This window comes from Trachurus trachurus, assembly GCF_905171665.1.
Source record: "Trachurus trachurus genome assembly, chromosome: 4".
Lineage (NCBI taxonomy): Eukaryota > Metazoa > Chordata > Actinopteri > Carangiformes > Carangidae > Trachurus > Trachurus trachurus.
The window spans coordinates 1,886,832-1,911,875 of record NC_139898.1 but is presented as its reverse complement, the minus strand read 5'-3'; the positions used below and the strand labels follow the sequence as shown (position 1 = coordinate 1,911,875).

The window sequence follows — 25,044 nt, the reverse complement described above, 5'->3', positions numbered from 1 at the left end:
AAGAGGGCACTTTAGCACACGTTTTGGCTCCTAGAGAGCACTTTAGCACGCATTTTGGCTTCCAAGGGGGCACTTTAACACGTGTTTTGGCTCCCAAGAGGCCACTTTAGCACACGTTTTGGTTCCTAGATGTGGCTCCTAGAGGGCACTTTCAGGGCTGCCAAGTTTCAGAAAATGACAAGAGTGAGACTGTAGCGACATGGTGCGTTTGGGGCGAAAAATTTTTGGCCTTTTTTAACATCGATTTGGCCTGTTTTAATATCGATACCTTAAGACTAAAAAAACGTCGATTTGGCCTGTTTTAACACGTGTTTTGGCCCCCAAGAGGGCACTTTAGCACACGTTTTGGCTCCTAGAGAGCACTTTAGCACGCATTTTGGCTTCCAAGGGGGCACTTTAACACGTGTTTTGGCTCCCAAGAGGCCACTTTAGCACACGTTTTGGTTCCTAGATGTGGCTCCTAGAGGGCACTTTCAGGGCTGCCAAGTTTCAGAAAATGACAAGAGTGAGACTGTAGCGACATGGTGCGTTTGGCCGGCGACCACAGGTCGGCGGCGAAAAAAGATTGGCCTTTTTAAACGTTGATTTGGCCTGTTTTATAATATCAATACCTTAAGACACTTTAGCACACGTTTTGGCTTCCAAGGGCACTTTAACATGTGTTTTGGCTTCCAAGAGGGCACTTTAACATGTGTTTTGGCTACCATGAGGGCACTTTAGCACACGTTTTGGCTCCTAGAGGGCACTTAAGCACGCGTTTTGGCTCCTAGAGGGCACTTTAACATGTGTTTTGGCTACCATGAGGGCACTTTAGCACGCGTTTTGGCTCCCAAGAGGGCACTTAAGCACGCGTTTTGGCTCCTAGAGGGCACTTTAACATGTGTTTTGGCTCCTAGAGGGCACTTTAGCACACATTTTGGCTACCATGAGGGCACTTTAGCACACGTTTTGGCTCCTAGAGGGCACTTAAGCACGCGTTTTGGCTCCCAAGAGGGCACTTAAGCACGCGTTTCAGCTCCTAGAGGGCACTTTAGCACACGTTTTGGTTCCTAGAGGGCACTTTAGCACACGTTTTGGCTCCTAGAGGGCACTTTAGCACACATTTTGGCTACCATGAGGGCACTTTAGCACACGTTTTGGCTCCTAGAGGGCACTTAAGCACGCGTTTTGGCTCCCAAGAGGGCACTTAAGCACGCGTTTCAGCTCCTAGAGGGCACTTTAGCACACGTTTTGGTTCCTAGAGGGCACTTGAGCACATGTTTTAGCTCCTAGAGGGCACTTTAACACACGTTTTGCCCCCCATGAGGACACTTTAGCACGTGTTTGGGCTTCCAAGAGGGCACTTTAATGCGCGTTTTGGCTCCCAGGGGGCACTTTAGCACGCGTTTTTCAACAATTGGGCCACGAGGGGGGGCGACCGCCCCCCCTGCCCCCCCCCTGTGCACGCCACTGCTGCATGGGGCTGAGTATGTAGCCTACTGGTAATTTAAAACAATATAGCTTACCGTTAATTAATCTCAGCTTTCCATTAGTATGTGACCTCGTCTTCAGTCACTGTCGTAGTAAACATTTCACAACTCATTCGCTGCAGTTATAACAGCTGTGCCTGCGGGCATATTTAGCTTCATCACCATTTAAACCAACGTATCTAACACGTTATATTGCTCGAAATTAATTGCCAATGTACTATTTTCTCTCTCGTTTGCCTTGAAAGGGGTGCGAGTTGACGGTATTCTGTAAAATTTGCGCGTTTGGTTATTTTTTATCAAAACAGTGCAACTAACAGCACAAAAAGACATGATCGCGGCTCTTTCTGCTCTCTTGCAGGCGACATGCGCAGTAGAACGTCAGTGACGTAGGCGTATAATCCAACTGCAGCCTATCCAGACACCACTCAGTCTGTCTGTTAGCCTTTTCTGATTTGCTAAATCTTGATTTTAAAACACTGGTAGCATTTGCTCTAAATTATTTTTTTTCTTGTCTAAAAAAAAGCCTGACTTACCAAAAATATATTTTGAAAACCAAACAACACCAACATGATTAAATCATGGTTTTACTCTTGCAGTACTTCAGTTGAAGTGTTGATGTGCATGTTCTCTAGTTTTACATCTTGTCTCTCTTATTCAGTCAGTGTCAACCAGTCAGAAGGGAGGGGGTTCTGAGTCTCTCTCCTGATTGGCTGACTGTTATAGATTTCAGGTAAAACCACCAGAGAGACTAAGTCCTGCAGTTAGCCAGAATGGGTGGGGCTTGTTGGTCAGTTGTTTTTCACTTTGTGTTAGGGCAGGAAATTGAATCATTACTGACAGCATGCATAAGCCAGATAAGAAGAGATTAAAAACAAGACTCTTGATAGTTTGTTACGACCTCATTGCTGTGGTTTGATGTTGCTTCTTTCCATCTCCTGAGCCAGATGTTGCCCCAGTATGGCAAGCCATTTTAACATTTAAAAGCCAGACTGGATATGTGTTGCAGATATCTGTAATTCAGTTTTGCCTAGCCAAAAAGAATATTTCAGATTCCTAGGACAAATGACGTCACTTTTGCCATTCATGTGTATGGGGTTTGCCATTACAGATGTGAATTATGGATATCTGTAACTGAATTACGACTAGTAATACCAGTTTGAGCTATCTACAACATCATTTTGACTAGTCATAATTCCAGATATCTACAACGTCATTTCGCCTAGTCAAAACTTAATTTAAGATATCCGAAAAGGGACATGTAGATATCTTTAACTGAGGCGAATTAAAGATATCTTGAACTGGAATTATGACTAGTCAGAATCAAATTGTAGATATCTCAAACTGGAATTAGTACTAGTCGTAATTCAGTTACAGATATCTGTAATTCACATAGCAGATATCTGCAACTGAATTATAGATATCTGTAATGACAAACCCCATACACATGAATGGCAAAAGTGACGTCATTTGTCCTAGGAAGAACGTAGTTGTGGATATCTGAAACGACAATTCTGGATAGGAAGAATGTAGTTGCGGATATCTGAAATATTCTTTTTGACTAGGCAAAACTGAATTACAGATATCTACAACACATATCCAGTCTGGCTTTTAAATGTTAAAACGGCTTGCCATAGCAGGTGTGAGAGTGGAGGGAGGGTGGGTCAGTGTGACGCAGTGTGAGAGAGCTCTGATGGAGGGGGCTTCAATATCTGAATTACTTGTGTTTCATATTGTTAATATTAGTAATTTTCTTTCTCTGTGCCGTGTTTTAGTTTGTTGTTGAGGAATGATGAAATTCCTTGGTTATCCTGACTGATTGTCTTGCCCCCTGATCTTTCTTTCCCCTGTGACATGCTGTATTGTTGTTACTTCCCTTCACCCCTCACTGCTCTGTTAATGCCAAAAACCTATGGAGGGGGAAGCGAGGTGCACAGCCAGAAAACACAAACAACAGTGTCATATAAGGGAAGTTGTCGTGGGTGATACTTTGGCATCAGTCTCACAGGTTTGTGTATTTTCCTCAGGGTCCACTTGGCTTTAACATTGGCCTGGAACAGCTCTTTTCTTTCAGCTGTGCTGTTTACATCCCCAGCAGCTACACCTCATATCCACTTGGCTGTGTATCAAGAGCCTGAAAAACCTTCTTTCCTCCTAAAACAGTGATATAGTCACAGTGCTTCAGGGGTTCTGCAACAGGAGTCAGGGTTTGATAACCATGGCCATTAAATTAAAAAAAATAAAATTGATAAATAATTGAATTGATAAATAACTATTGGACAAGTAAATGATTTATACACTCTGAGTTTTTTGTTTGTGTGTGACATAATGAAATAGCCAAGAAATAACAATAAAATTCTGTAGTAATGTCAAGAAGCCTAGAAATATGTCAGTTTCATAGTAATGTCACATTTTTCATGAAGGCAAAAGATTGCACATGCTTTTCATGCTTTGAATGTTTTGGGAAAGGCCAGAAGTTTTCTCCACCAGGTCCTTGCAAATGACAGACATTTCTGAGTTATTTTTACGCAAATCGTTATTTCCTGGCTATTTCTCGACATTACTATGAAATTGAAGGTTATTTCTAGGCTATTTCTAGACATTATGATGCAATTAATTGTTATTTCTTGGCTATTTCCAGGTAATTAATGGCCTGTAAATTAAAGGGTTACCCAAATGACAGATTTATTTTTCCATTCTCACATTTTGAGACCCAAACATATGTCAAAGAGTCTTCAAAAAGTGATATTTCCATTATATGTCCCCTTTAAAAAAACATACACCCTCAAACACACACAGTACATACATTATCACACACATAGGAAAGGTTCTATACAACAGGTTAACATGGGAGGTTATTGAGTGTAGTGATGACAGAGGGGATGAAGCTTTAAAGGAATAGTTCACCAAAAAATGAAATTCATTAGTGACTCACCCTCATGCTGATGAATTCTCCGGAGTAGTTTTTTATTCCTCAAAGTGCATCTGGAGACTGGTTCGTAGTCCAACAAAAACTTTACATGAGAGTAATAGGGCCCGACACAAAAACGTCCATAAAACTACACAAAAACCTTTTCATATTCCTCCACACTGCTCGTCCACTGCAATCCAAGTGTCCTGAAGGGATATAGTCCAGAGTTTACAGGAAACTACGTCATTTAGGACATTTTTACAGCCTAAACAGTCCTGGATTGAATTTGCCTCTCTCGTGTTCACGCGATGCACGTGGACGTTTTTGCACTTGCCTCAATGATGTCGTTTCGGGTAAACTCTGGACTGTCTCTGACTATATCCCTTCAGGACTCTGAGGATTGCCGCAGACGAGTGGTGTGGAGGAATATGAAAAGGTTTTTGTGTAGTTTTATGGACCTGTGTCGGGCACGATGCACGCGTGCGTTGCGTGAAACCCAGGCAAATTCAATCCAGGACTGTTCAGGCTGTAAAAATGTCCTAAATGACGTAGTTTCCAGTAAACTCTGGACTATCTCCCTTCAGGACACTTGGATTGCAGCGGACGAGCAGTGTGGAGGAATATTAAATGGTTTTTGTGTAGTTTTATGGACGTTATTGTGTCAGTCCCTATTAATCTCATAGAAAGTTTTCGTTGGACTACGAACTGGGCTCCCAGGTCTCCAGATTCACTTTGAGCAATGAAAAACTACTCCAGAGTATTCATCGGCATGAGGGTGAGTCACTAATGACTGAATTTCATTTTTTGGTGAACTATTCCTTTAAAACAAGGCCATCTCCACCTCAGAGTCGTCCTGTATCTGCGACGACAGCAGCAGATACAAGGAGATAACTATGAGTAATGAGTTATTTAAGTCTTTTTTCCAAACTTTGTCAGTTTGAGTGCAAAGCCATTAAAATTATGACTTCATTCATTCATTCATTTCTGACTCAGTTGCAACACTTATATGTAACTGGCAGAGCTGCAGCAGACAGTGGAGAGACATTTTTTTCAGCAGTAAAATAATGATCTTTCAGTCATCTCTTGTGTTATAATCATAAACGTGTGGAGGTGCACTCACTCACCCATAAAGGACGTGCCAACCAGAACTGAGAAACACAACGCAGAGGGCCACTGGGCCAGCTTGACATTGACTACATGGACAAAGTCAGACTTGTGTAAACCACCATCTTTGTATTCACTACTAAAGTAGGATGAGCAGGAGGCAACAACCATGGCTAATGAAAACAGCACCAGCAGGATGTATCTTCTGATTAATAACCATGTTGAACTTGTGTATAGTATGTTGCTGATGGAAGTTGATGGAAGTGTGAGGTTAGGGATGTCACAGGAGGGAGGCTGCTCCATAATGACGGCTAAAGAGCTTTTCAGTTGGGCATTAAGCAGAGAGAGCTTAGATCACCATAAAAGAGCAGGATCAGCACACACACACATCAGAGAAGGTTTCTTTCTCCTCTGCTCTTCTTACTCTCTTGCATACGGGTCGATGTGTATCTGCCTGTGTACGTGTGTGTGCTGTGTGTACATGAGCAGTGTTTGTGTTGTAGCTGTTTCCAAAGGACCATTGGCAGTTTGCATGTTCTTCCTGTGCTTGTGTGGGTTCTCTCTGGGTTCTCCAGCTTCCTCCCACAGCCCAAAGACATGCACAGTGTTTGACTGGCAACTCTAAACTACCTATAGATGTGAATGGGTATGTGAGGTTGTTGTCTCTTTTTGTGGCCCTTTAATAGACCAGTGACCTGTCCAAGGTGTAACTGCCCCTTTTACAAGTTGGGATGTTTGTGCTCTAACAGAGCCATACATTGCAAGGTCCCCTGTGATGTTCATAGCTGCTGCATTAGCAATATGAATGTATCAAGGAAAAAGTGTTACTATGGGCATTTTTTGGAGCTTAACCTCTATTTCGGGACAAAAATATGGCATATTTCCACAACTGCTGAAATGATTTTGGATTCTTCTTGTATGTGTCCCTCCGAAATTCATTGTATGGGCGTATGCCTTAAAGCTTATAACTGACTAGGCTACTACCTGAATGTCATCTGTTAAATTTAGTTTGAAGTTTTGTAATGCTAACGGGACCTCTTGTCTTCATCTCCTGCTAACCAGCTGTTGCCAGCCACAGTCTGATGTTTGGTCTGATAGCAGCTCACTGTGGCTTCCAGCCTAGAAGATATAGAGCTGCAACCATGGCCATGGCACGTTGTCAAGCAACAATCACCACCAGCCATTACAACGTTTGACAGCAGAAAAAACATACAAATAGCCCCTCATCGAATATCAGATTTGATTTGTTTTGATTTGGGGAGTAGCAAGAAGGTGAGTTGGCTTAAAGGGGAATTCCGGTCATTTTTGACCCCTAAATCGTTGTCCTGATGGTCACCCAGTGTTGGGGGGAGCAAAAAACGTGACTAAAATTGATGCAGGCAAACCAGAGTTACACCATGGCTAGACCGTGCTAGCAAACACTCAAAAAACAATCAAATATTCATGGTACATGACTGGAATCCTTAGAGACACCAATGAACTCATATAGTGTACAGTAGAAACAGTATAAACTTTGTGTCTCGTCACTCACCTCAGATAGCCTAACTCTGAAACATCCTGGAAAGACATTACTATCCCATCACAGAGCGCCTGCTCTCCCCGCTACAGAAACAAACACTTTTTCCTTGTTGTGATGATTTCTTTACTAAAATAAACAGTGGAGCAGTGCAGTGGTAATGTCCAAAATATCTCTGACCATTTATTTTTCAGGACAGGATAACGATTAAGGGGTCAAAAATGACCGGAATTCTCCTTTAAGTCTTTTCTCTGGACTCTAGAAACACGTGGTTTCGAAACTTTTCAAGTTTAATTTAATTTAATTTAATTTAATTTATTGGTTTATTTGAGAGGGACAGTGCAACACTGATCAACAGAAGAAGAAAAAACTGCAAGTGAACCAGAGTTAGGCAGTAAGGCTATTGATACACAAGTACTTCTAATTCTTATGCATACAATTAAAATTAACAAATAAACAGAGAAATATATTCATGCAAAGTACAATCCATTTTATCAGGTATATTTTGTACACGATTAAAATTAAATCCAATAAAACTAGTCTGCCATGAAATCAAAGAGTTGCAGTTGCAGTTGTAAATCTAGGTATAGTGATGAAATGTGATAAAGGGCAATTGCTACTAACTCCATCAGAGGTGTTTAAGGTATGTCCTACCAATCTTCATGTTTGTATAGGGATGAAGAAAAAAACACCAAACACCAACTTTAGAATTACAAGTACCACAGAAGAAATTGCAGGTTGTAGCCTGCTTGCCAGTGTGCCAGTGACTGCATGTAATATGTTAAATGTTCGTCTACTGTGACCTGTGACCTCATTAGTGCTTAAACAGCCATGATCCTCACTGCAGACTTAAAACAGACCAGTCCTCAGCATCAGCAGTAAAACACAACAAAGCTAAAGTGATGTGGAAGGTTTGCTTCACCACACTTGCTTCATGTTTTTATGTCCACGGTGCATAATCTAGTCCTGTACTGACCAGAGTTTGTAGTGTAAAATGTTATGCGTATAATGGCTTGTATGTTGGAAAAGAACATAAAAAATGTGTAGATCATATTATGCTACTTTTTATAATCAAAGTGTGTATTTCATTTAGTATATAACCTTTTGTTTAACTTTTTACTGTTAATTGTTTTAACATTTCTTAATGTTTGCCCCTCATTGGAATTTCTGTTACCCTTCAATGAACCTCTACCATTAATGTATTTGTTACCTTTCAGTGAACTTTAAGGCTGCACCAAAAATCCTTCACGGGACACATTTAGCCACATTATGATACTGTTTGGATGTAAGCAGCCCCCCCCCCCCCCCAAATGAAGGCTGGAGCAGTGGTGGAGCATAAGAACCCACAGCTCCCACTTCAAGATCAGGTTGTCAGATAAGCGCTCCTGTTGTGAATTATGGGTAGAAGAACTACTAGGGCCTCCAGCTCATCAAGCTGAGCAAAGAGTTTTCACAAGGGACAAGGTGGCATGAGCATGAAAGAGGCGTGTAAGGTGAGGAGCATCGTCAGAAAGGCTTACGATCATGAGGGTGCAGATGGTGGAGGGCATAGTGAGATTAACGGGAGTAAGTAGTAGAGAGCATGGCATGATTAACGTAATAAATATGCCAAACAAGTCTAATAATTGATGTGGATGAGAGAATGATGATTTTGTCGATGTCAACAGTCTAAAAGATACGGTAAAGAAGAATGAAATCAGTCGTGTCCTTTTGTGTGCTTACTGGTAAAGTAAGTAGTAGTAAACTTGTGTCTGTGTTTTTCCTTTACTTTTTCTTGGGACATGGCTCGGGGTTTGTTCCACTCTCTTTCATCGCCTGATTTGAAGACTCCAGTTTACTTGTTTTATTGGTGTATTGAAATGCTAAAGAGGCAAAAGACAGAACTTAATCTCTGGCCCAGTCCGGGGTTTAAAGACACATTAAGTTAACCAATGAGTGCTAAATACGATCATATTTTATCCATTCAGTGTGGACAATATGACATTTCTTTATTCAAATGTAGTTGAGAAATATTGTGTTATATATTTTCTGTGATTTTTCACACTCTTTGTCGGTGTGACTGGGACATGTGCAGCTGCTGGTGTGACTCTGCGGAGCCTTCTAATTCTATAATCCAAACTTATGTCATAGATTCGACCATACATTTCCACTCAGTGTGCTCTTGTGTGGAAACTGTTGAACACGTCTGTGCCAGTCAGTGAATCATGTCAGTTGTTCCTCTTGAATGTGGGCCAATCTTTGAACATTTACTGTAGCTACTGCACGGTCTGATTTTTCATACACACACTCAGAGTGATTGCCCGTACCTCCCCTCTCAGCTGAGTGTTCATAAATAGTCTGAAAGCAGAAAGGTCTAGCCCTCCTGTGTATGCCTTGTACTGACAGGGGCTCTTATCTGATTTACAATTAGGCAAGGCATTTGTTTGATTGGATTGTAATCCCCTATTGTGAAAGTAAAGGAGTCAAAGGCTATTTTTAGGCCTGTTTAAGAATATGGCACAGCTGGGTGACGGGAAAGAAAAGGCATCATATTGTTTATGAAGCTGCTGCCACATGTATCTACTGTACGCCTTGCTCACATAGTCTGGGGTTATGTATTAATGTTTTCTATACAACTACCAGTAAATGTAAAAACATCACCACAACCTCCACTTCCTCAGCTCAAAGCCAACTTCAGGTTGTCTATTCTCATGCAATTCAAAGCTCAGATGATAAAAAACACAAACACTTTCCAAAGTCAATAAAAGGTTGACTTTGGGAAGATGTTTTCCTGATCAAATAAATGTCAGCACAAGAAATGAAAAAGATGATAAAGATGATGGTGATTTAACTCTTAGTACTTTTGCACAAATTTAGAAAACGCCATATTCCTCAGCTGTTCCACTTTACTCTCCCTTTGTAGCTGTAAAGTTGGAAAAATAATCTCGACCCCACTGTTTGACATCATTAAAGCAGATATCAGTGGAATGTTTTTGTTAATATAAGTCCTAAATAGTCCTATTTTCCGTCAGCAATCACTTACATGAAGTATTTCAGCCTAAACACGAGTCTCTCCGTCACTCTGCTCTGCTGTAACCCGAGGAGAAAATTTTCCTTGTGGGATACAAGTGTTATCCAATGAGGAGAGAGAACGGCATGAAGGGCTGTGTGTGCAGCCAAGGGATGCGCGTGAATGTGGTGACGTAGCACGAGGACCAATTGATGCCTGACAAGGGCGGGGGCTGCTAACTCATGGTGCGTTCAAAGAAACTCGTACTTTGTGTTTTTCCTTCCTGTGAAGTCATACCAGTTCGATCTGGTACGAGTTCACGGGTCGGAAGTTACGAGTGGCCGTTATAGGGAACTTTCACAGACAACAGGATGGTAAAAACACGAGCTACGGGTTACCTGGAACGCTACCAAGTCGTAGTTGTGACTTGAAGCTGTAACTTACGGTTTCAAAAGCCTGCCTTGAACGCAGCATTAGCCGAAACGGCCGTGAAGCTGATATCTGCTTTAAACTGTATAATCTGCTGTATAATAATAGTAAGCTATATGATGCTTGTACAATTTCATCATGGAATCAAATATTCCAGATATTCTGTGAATCATCTTAGACATATTTTCCAAAAAGTAGGACTCATTCATTTGTTTGAGGTCTCCACTTCTGGCATCTCTTTATGATAAAATCCAATTTTATTTTCACTGATAACTACCCAATTCAATCACATTTTAATTCATATTTAATTTGAATTTGAAAATTAACATTTCGCCATCATGGCAGATCAAGGTGAAAGTATAGTTTTAACTCATTTATATACAGTTAGATATGAGGCCTATATAGTGTTATTGAGAAATAGTGCAGTGAAGTGTGAGACATGAGTGATACACTGCCTGCAGACAGTCAGACATGGGGCGATGTGAAGGGACAGACTGACCTGCTCTGTGAGACGCTTTGTCCTCAGGAAGAATCCCAAAAGACACCCGATGACCACAGCCATCACCGACATGATGAGAAGCCCGTTCTGTTTGCAGACATTCTTCACCCTCACCCACACTGCGTCCAAAGCCACGGCCATCGTGAGTCACCTGTCCCCTGTCCTCTCAGCAACCCATAAATGGAGCCAACACAAAGCCTTAAAATCCAGGTGTGAGAACAGAAAACACACAAAAAGGAGAGAACGAAGAAAAACTCCAGAACAAAATGGGATGTTGTGTGAAATATCCAATCCTCTGTGATGTTTTACAGCACCTTGGGGCTCAGTATCCCTCCCGTCCTCTTGCTGTGGCAATCTGCATTAAGCTTAGAAGATCCTCTCACTTACCAGGCATCCCCCTCCCATCCTGCTCCACCCATCAGCTGCCCTGTGAGTGCTGACCAACTGCCAGGGGGATGGAACAGCTGGCAACCATGTCCCTGTGAGTTATCATCACCAATCCTGTTAGACCGCTACTGTATTAAACAGGTCTGAGGCTGGATTGGGGGTTTAGGGTTAAACAACCAAGAGTCAGAGGGAGAATAGGCCTACACTCTGTGCTAATAGCCCCCCAGTTTTTTTTACTTTCATTTTTGTCCATTTATTTTATTTACTTGTAAGGGACAATGTGCAAAAACATTGATCTCACGGAGATGAGACAAGCACATTAAACAAAACACACAACATAAAACCAGGTGTTGAGACTGAGGATTCTACTCTACGGCAATGGTTCCCAACCTTTTTTGGCTTGTGGCCCCATTTGACCAATGTCTGGCAGCCCCCATGATCTCATGATCATTGCGGCCGTCAATCAAGATGGACAGCTAAGATATTTTTAAAATGCTGCATTTTATTTGAACTCGATTTATATTTGAGAAAGTGAAAGTATAGAATACAGTTGTTTAAGATTGTGTGTGGTAATCATAATTTCAAAAAAAATAATAATTGGTTTAAAAAATATATTTTCATCAGTAATTTTTTTTTATCAATTACTAGACATTTAAGGCGACCCCATTTGAATTCTAGGCGACCCCACAAGGGGTCCCGACCCCAAGGTTGAGAAACACTGCTCTACGGGACAGTGCTGGGAGGTGACTGCTTCTAAACAAACAGACACCCCAGCTGTTTTAAAAGGCTAAAGAGATCATTAAAATACCTTTTTTAAGATATAGCTATTAGTTTATTTGTTTATTTGGGTGGGACAGTGCACATCAATGAACATATAAGAACATGTAAATGTGCCGGATTATAGCAGCAATGCTAATTTCCATCCAGAGTCCCAAAACATAAAAACAGTACAGTGACAGAAAAACATAGTATTTTAAACGACATAACAATGCAGACAACAAGGACATAACAAAACAACTATAACAAGATAAAACATTGACTGTAACTGTGGCACATGCAGTTTCCCCCATGGTGGTGATGTGCCACTGGCAAATGTCTAAGAAAGTTTCTCTGAATTAATGAATTATTGATTGAACCCAGAAGAAGACAAAAGAAGGCCCACAACTGTCTCCACTCAGGAAGATGTTCCTTACAACCGGAGTGTTGAATGAAAAAGGTGAGTGAAATCGAAACAAACAAATTTGACTCATTTCAAATGATTTATAGTGAAGTGCTTCATTTGGTTCTATTCTCATTTGACCTCTTGTCTTCATCAGACCAGGCACTGTAACTGCAGACAAACATTGATATAATGTGGAATCTGAAAGTAAGACTGTGGATGCTGAATGCTTGCACATGTTAACATGTATAGGATCATAGTTACTGATGCACAGTGCACAGAGCACATGTAAGGCAAATAATCGTTCCAGATTCATTTAATTAACTGTATCTGCAGTAGGCCTTTTAGCCAGCTGGTGAAGAAAGACACTTAACGGCCCTCAACAATGACATCAAATGTCAAAAGAAAAACTAGTAATCATAATAAATGTAGTATTAAAAAAAACTCTAAGTAAGACTGTTAATTGAACTGACAACTGTCTAGTTGTTCACATATGAAGTGAAAGCATGTCAGGGAGAGAACAGGGTCCCACTCTGGTCTCCATCCAGTCAGTGAGGTGACTTGTAGATACGTTTCAAGCTGCTGCGTCGCTCAGTATGAAGCACTTGCAGAATTGTGTGACTGTTTATCCACAAAGAACTGCAGCTTTGTCCAGTAGCAATCTGTATTTAAAGGATCACCTTCCTGCACTGCGTGGTAGGGAAGAGGCGTGCATGAGAGCTTTACCATTCAGAAGGATTTCATTCAGTAATGTATGTATTTGAATGCCACATGAGAATAGCCAGGGGATTAGCACAGATGCATCTGACCGGACATTCACATGCACAGTAGCTGTCAGTACTGGAGCCCTGGCTCGTCACACGCAATCCATAACAATGTCACTGGTGTGTTGACACTGTGTCAGGATACAGAAAGGTTTACTATGGGCTTTCAATATTTTTTGAGGTTTTCAAAAGGGCCATGAGGTTGAAAAGGATGGGAAACAATGTGTTTGACCATCTTTGTTCATGTAATAATTACAATAATAATTCATTTTGTCGAATGGAGAAAAGAAATAAACCACCAATGCTCGTCTGCAGGTTGTCTGTCCAATAGGGAGCTTACACTTGGGTCTGCAGGCTGTTGGTGTTAAGACACTCCTGTTTGCACAGGTCTGGCCCTGTACTGTTTTGTCTGCTGCACAGATTTCATTTTATTTATTTATTTATTTCACCCAGAGAGGAGTTTAATCTTCTGTTTGCCCAAAGCTTGAGTGATTCAGGTCGCTATGTCCTTCACAGTCTGTCCTCAGGATGAGACCATGTGTGCAGCAGTCAGGTCACACAGATTCACTTTGTCAATTTAATTTCTCTCTTTTTTTTCTTTTTTCTTTTGACAGTGTATTTCTTCCATTACCCTTGAATTGAAGGGGTTCTATGGAAAAAAAAATAAACATATTGCAGTAATTGAACTATACTGACTATAAAAAGCTACATACATTGAATGAAAAAATACAAAACAACATGACAGAACCAGTTTTGATCTAATGTAGCATCGCCTATACTGATTCTTTTTGACTTATGTGAATGTAGGCAAAGGCACAATGTTCTTATGGTCGATATTGTCTTGTGAAAATATGGCATGCAACTGTGAAGCTGAAACACACTCGCAGCCCCAACCAGCACCATCCTCTTATTCCCTTGTGCATTACAGTACATAGGGTAGAATCATGAATGAAAGCTATAGTTTGTTGGTTGTGTGTGCACAGGAAGAGCTACACATGTGTGAGTAAAGTATGTGCTTGTGTTGCAATCACATGTTTTGCCAGACTCTATGGTCACTAATCCCTCTCTTTTGCCAATATTTCCACTCTATCTGGTTTCATCAGGCAGGGATTACACAGCATTAGACAACCTCCCAGAAGCTGACATGCATTCATTCATTAAAAAAAAACAAATTAAGTTGCTCACATTCCTCCAATTCAGCCAAACTGCACCTACTACACTCATGCCAACTGCAACAAGTGACATACTGGCTGGAATGTCTGTAATATATTTATTTGAATGTTTTGATGTGATATATAATGGCTATACCTAGATATTTGCCTTGTGTGGTCTTATGTAATATGGTGGTAACAACAGCGCAGGGTGCTGATGTCATCAGGGTGGGTGGGGTATAAAGGTTGTAGTTTAGCAACCTTTGCCTGCCTTTCATCTTGGAGCAGCAGCCAATCAGCTGCTTCTCACAGATTGTGTAACAGTACATATCATACATTTTTGTTTGATACATACTGATCCAGTCTGGCTGCAAAATAGATCCAGTCAGGTTGTTTTCTCTTTTTTTGCCCATAAAGCCAGATTCTTATTGTGCTCCACTAACACCCATTAAACATCTGCTTGGGACAGATGTTGTTTCAAGTAAATTGGACACTAGATGACTGACAGCTTTCTCCTCCAATCTGACATCAGCATAAAACCTACTGGCAGCTGATTGGATAAATGTAGCACCCACTGAGCTAGAACTGCAGCAGAATCAGATTCTGAAAGCTTTTTTCTTTTTAATCAAATCCAGATACAATGAGGTTTTCATGCTTCTCTGTCTATTTTCATGCACCTCAGAGAAGCAACATTCAGCTTTGTGAGGCTCAACTCTGGCACGTGGTAGGTGTTTTATTTATGTCGCATACTGTATCTCATAGACCCTCAGGTCTAGAAGTGAAATATCACAACTGAACCAAATTGACACAGCTCTTCACTCAGCAATCTGTCCTCATCCATCGACATACCTCCTCTCTGTTACTCTCTGTTGCTATAAGCAAACATGGAGACAAAAAGATGGACTGATTGGACCACAACCAAGTCTACATTTGCAAAAAATGTCCTTTCCCAAATGGTACATCCCACAGTGTGCCTTAAAGCAGAAGTAAGCGATCCGGTCATTTTGGCTAATGCTGCGTTCCAGGCAGGCTTTTGAAACCGTAAATTACGGCTTCAAGTCACGACTTACGACTTTGTAGCGTTCCAGGCAACCCGTAACTCGTGTTTTTCCGACCTGTTTTACCTGTGAAAGTCACTATAACGGCCACTCGTAACTTCTGACCCGTGAACTCGTACCAGATCGAACTGGTACGACTTCACAGGTCGGAAAAACACGAGTTACGAGTTGCCTTGAACGCACCATAACGTCCGATGGAGTTAGCAGCCCCCGCCCTCGTCATGGATCTATTGGTCCTCGTCCCTACGTCACCACATTCACGCGCATCCCTTGGCTGCACACACAGAGAGGACCGCCCCTTTATGCCGTTCTCGCTCCTCATTGGATAAAGGTTGTAGGATACAAGGAAAGTTTTCTCCTCGGCTTACAGCAGAGCAGAGTGACTGACAGACCCGTGTTTCAGACCAACTAAGAACTATTTAAGACTTATATTAACACAAACATTCTGCTTACTTCTGCTTTAACTGGTCTGCTAATGACCCAGCCATGAACTCTAATTGGACGCTATTATCCAGGGGACATGTGTGTTCACTGTTCACATTGTTTTGGATAGCAGCAAACATTAAAAGGAAAAAGGTGGTGCAACAGAGTTAAAAGAAACATATTCAAGCATGCAGGGAAATACAGATATTGTCCAAGCATCTAGTGCAGACCCGACAGGTGAAATAAGCAGCAGCACTGATGGAAGCTGTGAGCTGTGTCACAGACCTGGGGTCAGCAGCCCAGTGGCTTCCCTGCTGGGGCATCTGCTGTTTGAGCTTAATCCTTGACTTGGGGGTGAGTCCAGTCCCAGTTTCCTCTCTCACACACACAAACACACACTGATTGTAATAAAAGTCTACAAGATAAAGTTGTGTCTTCTAACTTTCTCTGTGAGTAATCATTTTCAAGTACGTGCAGCTGGAATCACAGTCTTTGTCCATAATTTGTGTTTTTCTGGAGCAAAGGAAAAATCTTTTGTGTTGAGCAGGGGGCTGCCTGCCATTGTATATATACAGTAGTGGTACCAATTGAAGCAATCAGACATCCAGGCAACAGTACTTGTAGACAAAGGGAGTCAGTCCCAAACTCCCAAGACGTCAACAGAACCATGTGTACTGCCATTACCAATGATTCTGCCCATCATATTCCAATTATTGGCCCAAACAATACACCATCGATGTCTTTGGAGCATTGAATGAAAGACTGATTCTGCCTGAAAAGAGAGTGAATAAATGGTTTGTAACATTGCACCTGATACCATGGAGTTTTTCCTCAGTGGATGTGAGGGTCTAAGGACAGAGGATGTTGTTGTGATGCCATGTAAAGCCCTTTGAGACAAACTGTTTGTAAAAATGGGCTATATAAATTGCCTTGCCTTGCCTCCCTGAATTATCTCCTCTTCTGAACTCAGCTAAGGAATTCTAAGGGGAGAATAATGAGGACTGACAGGGATGGGTACAACCAAGCATGAAGGACTTTCCCTTAGTACAATGCAAGGGAATGGTTTTAGAGGCAATAATAATATATGATAAATGGTTTAATGAGGTAGCGATTGTAGGATGTAAGAAGTACAGTAGGAGCTGAGCCAAGGACAGGCAAGCTGGAGCAGGAAGGTCTGGTTTAGGCTGTGTGGTTTGATGAGCGATGGTGAGTATGGTGGGTCAGAAGGTGAGGAGAGGAGCTCATTTGATTGGTGAAGATGTGAATCGGCTATGTTAATCCCGCCTCCACGCACACCTGCGCTACGAAACTCGAGCCCAGAGTCTGACTCTGGAGTCCTGAGGCTTAAGGAAAGCTAAGATGGCAGGCAGCCCCCTGTTCTACACAGAAGATTTTCCCTTTGCGCCAGAAAAACACAAACTAAGGACAAAGACTGTGATTCCAGCTGCACATACTTGAAAATGATTACTCACAGAGAAAGTTAGAAGACACAACTTTATCTTGTAGACTTTTATTACAATCAGTGTGTGTGTCTTCTATCTTTTATCTTTGTAGCACTTTGAGATCTTGTTGATGAAAAGTGTATTAGAAATTGAATTTATTATTATTATTATTATTATTATTATGTTACCAGGAAGTAATGCAAGTCAAGAGAGTGCCTTTGCCACTCGGGGGGCCGAACAACCCACCAATCAGTGGAAGAAGACTGAAGGATTTTAGCTTTGGGTAACAGACAATGAAACACAGGGAGAGAGGGGCAAATAGAAATATTTTCAAGGTCTGTTGTTAAAGCAGAAGTAAGTGGTCCGGTCGTTTTCGCTAATGCTGCGTTCCAGGCAGGCTTTTGAAATCGTAAATTACAGCTTCAAGTCACAACTTACGACTTTGTAGCGTTCCAGGCAACCCACTCGTGTTTTTCCGACCTGTTTTACCGGTGAAAGTCACTATAACGGCCACTCGTAACTTCCGACCGGTGAACTCGTACCAGATCGAACTGGTAAGACTTCACGGTCGGAAAAATACGAGTTTCCTTGAACGCACCATAACAGTCCTCGTCCCTACGTCACCACATTCACGGCATCCCTTGGCTGCACACACAGCCCTGCATGCCGTTCTCTCTCCTCATTGGATAAAAACTGTAGGATACGATAAATGTTTTCTCCTTGACTCAGAGGAGAGCAGAGTGACTGACAGACCCGTGTTTCAGTCCAAACACTCTATGTAAGTGATTGCAGTCGGAAGATATAACTATTTAAGACTTATATTAACACAAATATATCACTTACTTCTGCTTTAATAATTGAAGTGAACGTCCATTCAATTATCTTTCTGGACTTCCATTCACTGAGGCAGCCATGCCAGGCTCTGAAACTTCATAACAGACTCAGTATATTCATAGTAGGCTATGAATGACATGAACAGTGTCACATTCAGTTAGACTAGTATAATGAATGGATGCTGCAGGCTCTGAGTTTACACTGAGCAACATGCTTTACCCTTTAATTGACACCATAATGTAATATCTGTAACACCCTTTAAAACTAAAATACCATTATATGTCTTTACCCTCCAACATGACAACATCAGCACAGTGAGGTTGAAATTTTGCCCTTTCTGTACAGTATGGTGCCCCCATGAGGCTGACCAGTGTTACTAAATGCTGCAAAATGTGAAGCAAACATTTGTCCCTGTTTTCTGTGTGTTCAGCCTCAGTGTGTAGTACATGTCCAGCCATTGCATTTATTTGCCTGACGAGAATAATCCCTGTGTTTGAGTTATTTGAGTCAAGTTTGCTCGATGATTTTTATTGAGGGTTTACATGGTGATTAAGATGAACCAAGGTGCAATAGGAGTCATGTCATTGATTGACATTAACAAAAAGCTATAAGGCTTTTTTTTTGCTCCTCCGGGATCCCTGGACATTTTGTGTGTGTGTGTGTGTGTGTGTGTGTGTGTGTGTGTGTGTGTGTGTGTGTGTGTGTGTGTGTGTGTGTGTGTGTGTGTGTGTGTGTGTGTGTGTGTGTGTGTGTGTGTTTTGAATTTTGTTTTTGCATAACTTTGGCTGTGTTGATGCAAATGGCATAGAATTTGCAGGTTGAACCTTCATTTTTAATATTTTTTTCTTTTTCTTTAAAGGGATAGTTCACCCAAAATTGAAATTTCACTCATTATCTACTCACCCTCATGTGGACTAAGGGCTGGGAGAAGTTTCAGAGTCCTCCGTGGCTTCTCTGAGTTACAGGGGGTCTCGGCATAGCAGTGCATGTCCATATAACAGTTGCAAATGGATACCAACTGTCTTCGTAACAAAAAGACACACCAAAAAACATCCAAATACCTCCATGCTGCTCGTATGTAATGTCCGTCTTGTATTGAAGCCCCGAAATGCGAAATTGTTCCGAAAAAAATTAAATAAGTCTATATTTCAAGCTTGTTTGTAGCGGAAGCTCCTCTTCGTCAAATCTGGACGAACTGGGAAGAGGACAGACCCTGGTTCGTCCAAATTTCAATTTTGGGTGAACTATCCCTTTAAGTCTTCCATTTTTTTTGTGAAATTAAAGGTGTACAGAAATGGCCATTTGTCCTGTTTGTCGCGCCGAGTTGTCACGAGCTGCAACACGAGTTTACCCGAGTGAGGAAAACGAATTTGATTGGTCGTTATCGAGCGGGCGGGATATTCAAAGCTTGGGGCGAGCCCGAGCTCCGTGTGTGTGTGCGTGTCTCAGACGTTTGAATGACGGATGACGGATCCAATATCAGTGGCTGGTGAATCGTGTACAGGCTGACGTATAATCTGTGCGCCTGCATTATCCAATGCGAGAAAAAAAATACACACTTTCATCCCGGATTTACTCAAAAATAGAATTTTGCACAAAGTTTGGCCTACATCGTCTGATAGATGAGTTATTACATTAATTCTATGATCCAGAGTGGACTCAAATTCAATTTTCTTTTCTGTACACCTTTAACTCCCATTCAAAATGCATTTTTTGAATAAACTACCATTGCAATTGATTTCTTTCTCTTTTTTCATTCCCTGTTGAAATCCCTTCAAATTGTCACGTTTTATTGTTTTCCACAAGGTGAAGATATTTGATCATGTATTGTAAATTTACCACTGACAAGGCAATATCATCTTTTTTTTATCATATAATATAGGCTACATGTTAACAAAAATCTAATTTGCATAAATGGGATGGGAAAAAAACATTTTTTTGTGTGTTTTTCTGAAGAAAAAAAAGAGAGATACAGTACTTTAATTGCTAAAACTGGCATTTAAGGGGTTAAAAATTCAGAAATGTTTGGCATTCATAAAAAAAGAAGAAAAATTAAAAAATATAATGATACATAATATTTGATGGCAATCTTTAAAGGAGCTTGAGGCAAGATCGAGGAATAAAACTCACTAGCGATACAACGGCCGTAGCGGCCGTCAGGGTTACTGCAGCCATATCAGCCAAGCTGGTGCAGGAGCGCGCATCAACTCTCCACAGCAGCAGCTGATGATGTGACAGTGACACTGTGGCTGAATTGGAAACGGCACAACGTTACTATACCAGTGTTTTCCACTAATCAGCCGCCACAGTTTGGTTTGTGTCCACCGCAGCAGTCTCTCACAGAAAAAAAGAACAGCTTTCACTATCTCTCATCTCTGCCAGTCAGCCCCTCTACCTGCTGTCTCACGACACAGACACACACACGCACGCACGCACGCACGCACGCACGCACACACATAGGCTACACACACCGCGCCTGGCTGTTAATAAACAGTAAATGCGCCATGCCGCGCTCATTGTACAGTGCTCAATTTACCGCGACACCGGGCAACACGTTCTCACCCCCAGTGCGTCAACAGCCTGACGAACGGTCACTGTCCCTCCTCGTCACATGCCTGACTCATTAGGTGCCCGTTTTTCGTCAGGTTTTGACGCGCTCGGCTTTCAGTTGATTCCAATGCAGTTCCCTTCGCGGCGATATGTGACGCTCAGAGCAAGTGATCCAGCCGACCCGGCTGGCGGCTGCGGCACTGACGGACGCTGTGAGCAGAGGAAAACTTTTTTTTTTTTTTTTAACTTTTCCTTAAATCTTTATTGAGCCTGATGCTGCTGTGTCTGACGTAGCTTTCGGCAAGGACGTCCTTTCGGTTATTTATTTATTTATTTATTTATTTTGTGATCATGGTGTTTGGTGCAGAATAATCAATCAATAAATAAATAAATTACGTCCTTGTCGGAAGCTGCGTCAGACCAGGAGGGGGGGGGTTGTGGATTCTACAGGTGAAGACCACTTCCGCGTTCAAAAAGCTGCTCTGTTTAATCAATATTCTGAAGAAAGATCTGATTATTAGCCATAACGCTGTAACCATCCAAGGAAGACTGTGTAACAATATTATGTGCTTCTGCTGAGTCCAAAAGCCCTGTGTAATATCAACTTTATTTTAAGAAAACACGCTTTGTTTCCAATGTCATATCACAGAGAAGCACTACATTACCCATAATCCTCATATTTATCAGCGACGTGTCTGATTGGTTGAGCTTGCTGTTATCAGCAAATGAAAAAATAAAACAAATTGAGCTTATATTATTTTCTTAGTAACTAAAAGGTCTTAACATCTTTTTTGTTTTCAACATTGAATAAAAAAAGGGTGCTATATTGTTAAAATTCAACAATAAAGTGCATAAAAGTTGGCTTGACTTCTTTCTTTTTTTCTTTTTTTTCATAATTTTCACCAGCATCTTTCTGGTCCACATCACATCACATTTATTGTAATTTTTAATTCAATGAGTGACATTTTATTTTTTATCTGAAAAACATCATTATGAATTCAAGGGTCAGAGGTCACTGATTAGTGTTAAATTTAACCTTTTTGACCCTGTTTCCTTGAATAAATCACTAAGACTTTGATGCGGGAAGCTGAGATTTTGATTTGATTTTGTTCAGAGCACTAGGGACAAAGTTTCTGTAGAATTTCAGACCTGTCGGACGTCCAGAAGGGTCACAGCTGACTGTCCAGGCTCGTTTCTCGGCCTTCAAAGCCTAGATTTAGAAGCCTTTTGTCTAATAACGTCTACATCCTTGGGGTTATAAGGCTGAAAGTTTCATGCATTTGTCCGGGGCCTAAGGCCATCCACCATGTGCAATTTCAAACCCGTGCGACCTTCACAAGTGTCAAAGGTCGCTGATCTGTGACCTTTTTGACCCCGTTTCCTTGAATAAAACACCAAGACTTTGATGCAGGAAGATGAGCTTTTAATATGTGGTCCAGAATGTCTAGTAGATTGTGTGTGCAAAAGATTCAGAGCTCTGTGACATTCAAAAGGGTCACAAATAGCCAAAAAGCAATGCTCCTTTCTCTGACCTCATATTAAAGGAGAAATGCAATTCTTTAATAGCTTCCAGATGCTTTGGACTATCAGGCTGAATTTTTAGCTAAAGGAGCTGGTGTACGATCAGGAAGTAGGGGAGCTGTGCATAAAGCCAATTGGTAAGTGTCAAAGGTCACAGGGGTCAAACATCAAAGTGAATCCAGCCATTCCTGCTTTTTCTCAACAAAACATACACGCTTTAAGTTATCATCATGAAATATTAATAGGTTGTATATCAGAGAGTCCTCTATCAGAATATTTTGGTCCCGTTGCTCTAGGGGCCCCAGGGGGCCCCGGGGGGCCACTTGGCTTTCCCATGCTCCCACAGAGTTGGGTCTCGGGGTGATGGATAAGGGCCTCACCATGAGTCCACAGGCCAAGTTTCAAGTGATTTGGTCGGTTTCTATGGGAACAGCGGCCTCAAGGATACAGAGGAATGCGACTGTTTGAAGCCCCGCCTCTCGAAAAGTAATGGCTCAATCAGGACCAAACACACATCTACGCGTTCGTCTTGGGCCCCCGAACCATATATTACGAAATCAGAACTGTACGACTTTTGGAAATGTGTTTTGTCTATTTCGGCTTTTCAGACTCAGAGTCTGTCAGACTTATAATAGACAAAACACATTTCCAAAAGTCGTACAGTTCTGATTTCGTAATATATGGTTCGGGGGCCCAAGACGAACGCGTAGATGTGTGTTTGGTCCTGATTGAGCCATTACTTTTCGAGAGGCGGGGCTTCAAACAGTCGCATTCCTCTGTATCCTTGAGGCCGCTGTTCCCATAGAAACCGACCAAATCACTTGAAACTTGGAATGTGGACTCATGGTGAGGCCCTTATCCATCACCCCGAGACCCAACTCTGTGGGAGCATGGGAAAGCCAAGTGGCCCCCCGGGGCCCCCTGGGGCCCCTAGAGCAACGGGACCAAAATATTCTGATAGAGGACTCTCTGATATACAACCTATTAATATTTCATGATGATAACTTAAAGCGTGTATGTTTTGTTGAGAAAAAGCAGGAATGGCTGGATTCACTTTGATGTTTGACCCCTGTGACCTTTGACACTTACCAATTGGCTTTATGCACAGCTCCCCTACTTCCTGATCGTACACCAGCTCCTTTAGCTAAAAATTCAGCCTGATAGGCCAAAGCATCTGGAAGCTATTAAAGAATTGCATTTCTCCTTTAATATGAGGTCAGAGAAAGGAGCATTGCTTTTTGGCTATTTGTGACCCTTCTGAATGTCACAGAGCTCTGAATCTTTTGCACACACAATCTACTAGACATTCTGGACCACATATTAAAAGCTCATCTTCCTGCATCAAAGTCTTGGTGTTTTATTCAAGGAAACGGGGTCAAAAAGGTCACAGATCAGCGACCTTTGACACTTGTGAAGGTCGCACGGGTTTGAAATTGCACATGGTGGATGGCCTTAGGCCCCGGACAAATGCATGAAACTTTCAGCCTTATAACCCCAAGGATGTAGACGTTATTAGACAAAAGGCTTCTAAATCTAGGCTTTGAAGGCCGAGAAACGAGCCTGGACAGTCAGCTGTGACCCTTCTGGACGTCCGACAGGTCTGAAATTCTACAGAAACTTTGTCCCTAGTGCTCTGAACAAAATCAAATCAAAATCTCAGCTTCCCGCATCAAAGTCTTAGTGATTTATTCAAGGAAACAGGGTCAAAAAGGTTAAATTTAACACTAATCAGTGACCTCTGACCCTTGAATTCATAATGATGTTTTTCAGATAAAAAATAAAATGTCACTCATTGAATTAAAAATTACAATAAATGTGATGTGATGTGGACCAGAAAGATGCTGGTGAAAATTATGAAAAAAAAGAAAAAAAGAAAGAAGTCAAGCCAACTTTTATGCACTTTATTGTTGAATTTTAACAATATAGCACCCTTTTTTTATTCAATGTTGAAAACAAAAAAGATGTTAAGACCTTTTAGTTACTAAGAAAATAATATAAGCTCAATTTGTTTTATTTTTTCATTTGCTGATAACAGCAAGCTCAACCAATCAGACACGTCGCTGATAAATATGAGGATTATGGGTAATGTAGTGCTTCTCTGTGATATGACATTGGAAACAAAGCGTGTTTTCTTAAAATAAAGTTGATATTACACAGGGCTTTTGGACTCAGCAGAAGCACATAATATTGTTACACAGTCTTCCTTGGATGGTTACAGCGTTATGGCTAATAATCAGATCTTTCTTCAGAATATTGATTAAACAGAGCAGCTTTTTGAACGCGGAAGTGGTCTTCACCTGTAGAATCCACAACCCCCCCCCCCTCCTGGTCTGACGCAGCTTCCGACAAGGACGTAATTTATTTATTTATTGATTGATTATTCTGCACCAAACACCATGATCACTAAATAAATAAATAAATAAATAAATAACCGAAAGGACGTCCTTGCCGAAAGCTACGTCAGACACAGCAGCATCAGGCTCAATAAAGATTTAAGGAAAAGTTAAAAAAAAAAAAAAAAAGTTTTCCTCTGCTCACAGCGTCCGTCAGTGCCGCAGCCGCCAGCCGGTTCGGCTGGATCACTTGCTCTGAGCGTCACATATCGCCGCGAAGGGAACTGCATTGGAATCAACTGAAAGCCGAGCGCGTCAAAACCTGACGAAAAACGGGCACCTAATGAGTCAGGCATGTGACGAGGAGGGACAGTGACCGTTCGTCAGGCTGTTGACGCACTGGGGGTGAGAACGTGTTGCACCGGGAGGTTGACCGGCCAGGCATCAGGTCAGCACCGGCCGCCGCCGCTGAGCCGCTGGTGCCGCTCGGCTGCTCTAGTGGCTCTGC

General features: G+C 41.7%; 1 protein-coding gene across 1 annotated transcript in view; it reads right to left on the bottom strand.

The window, feature by feature from the left end:
- slc1a7b (solute carrier family 1 member 7b) overlaps positions 1-11,055 on the bottom strand; it is a gene marked incomplete at both ends in the record, with an annotated part of 51,402 nt that extends 40,347 nt beyond the window's left edge. The window contains one exon of the mRNA XM_083970645.1: positions 10,915-11,055. Within this exon, the coding sequence (XP_083826771.1) occupies positions 10,915-11,055 (141 nt within the window). The remainder of the gene's footprint in view (positions 1-10,914) is intronic.
- Positions 11,056-25,044: the final 13,989 nt, after the last annotated feature.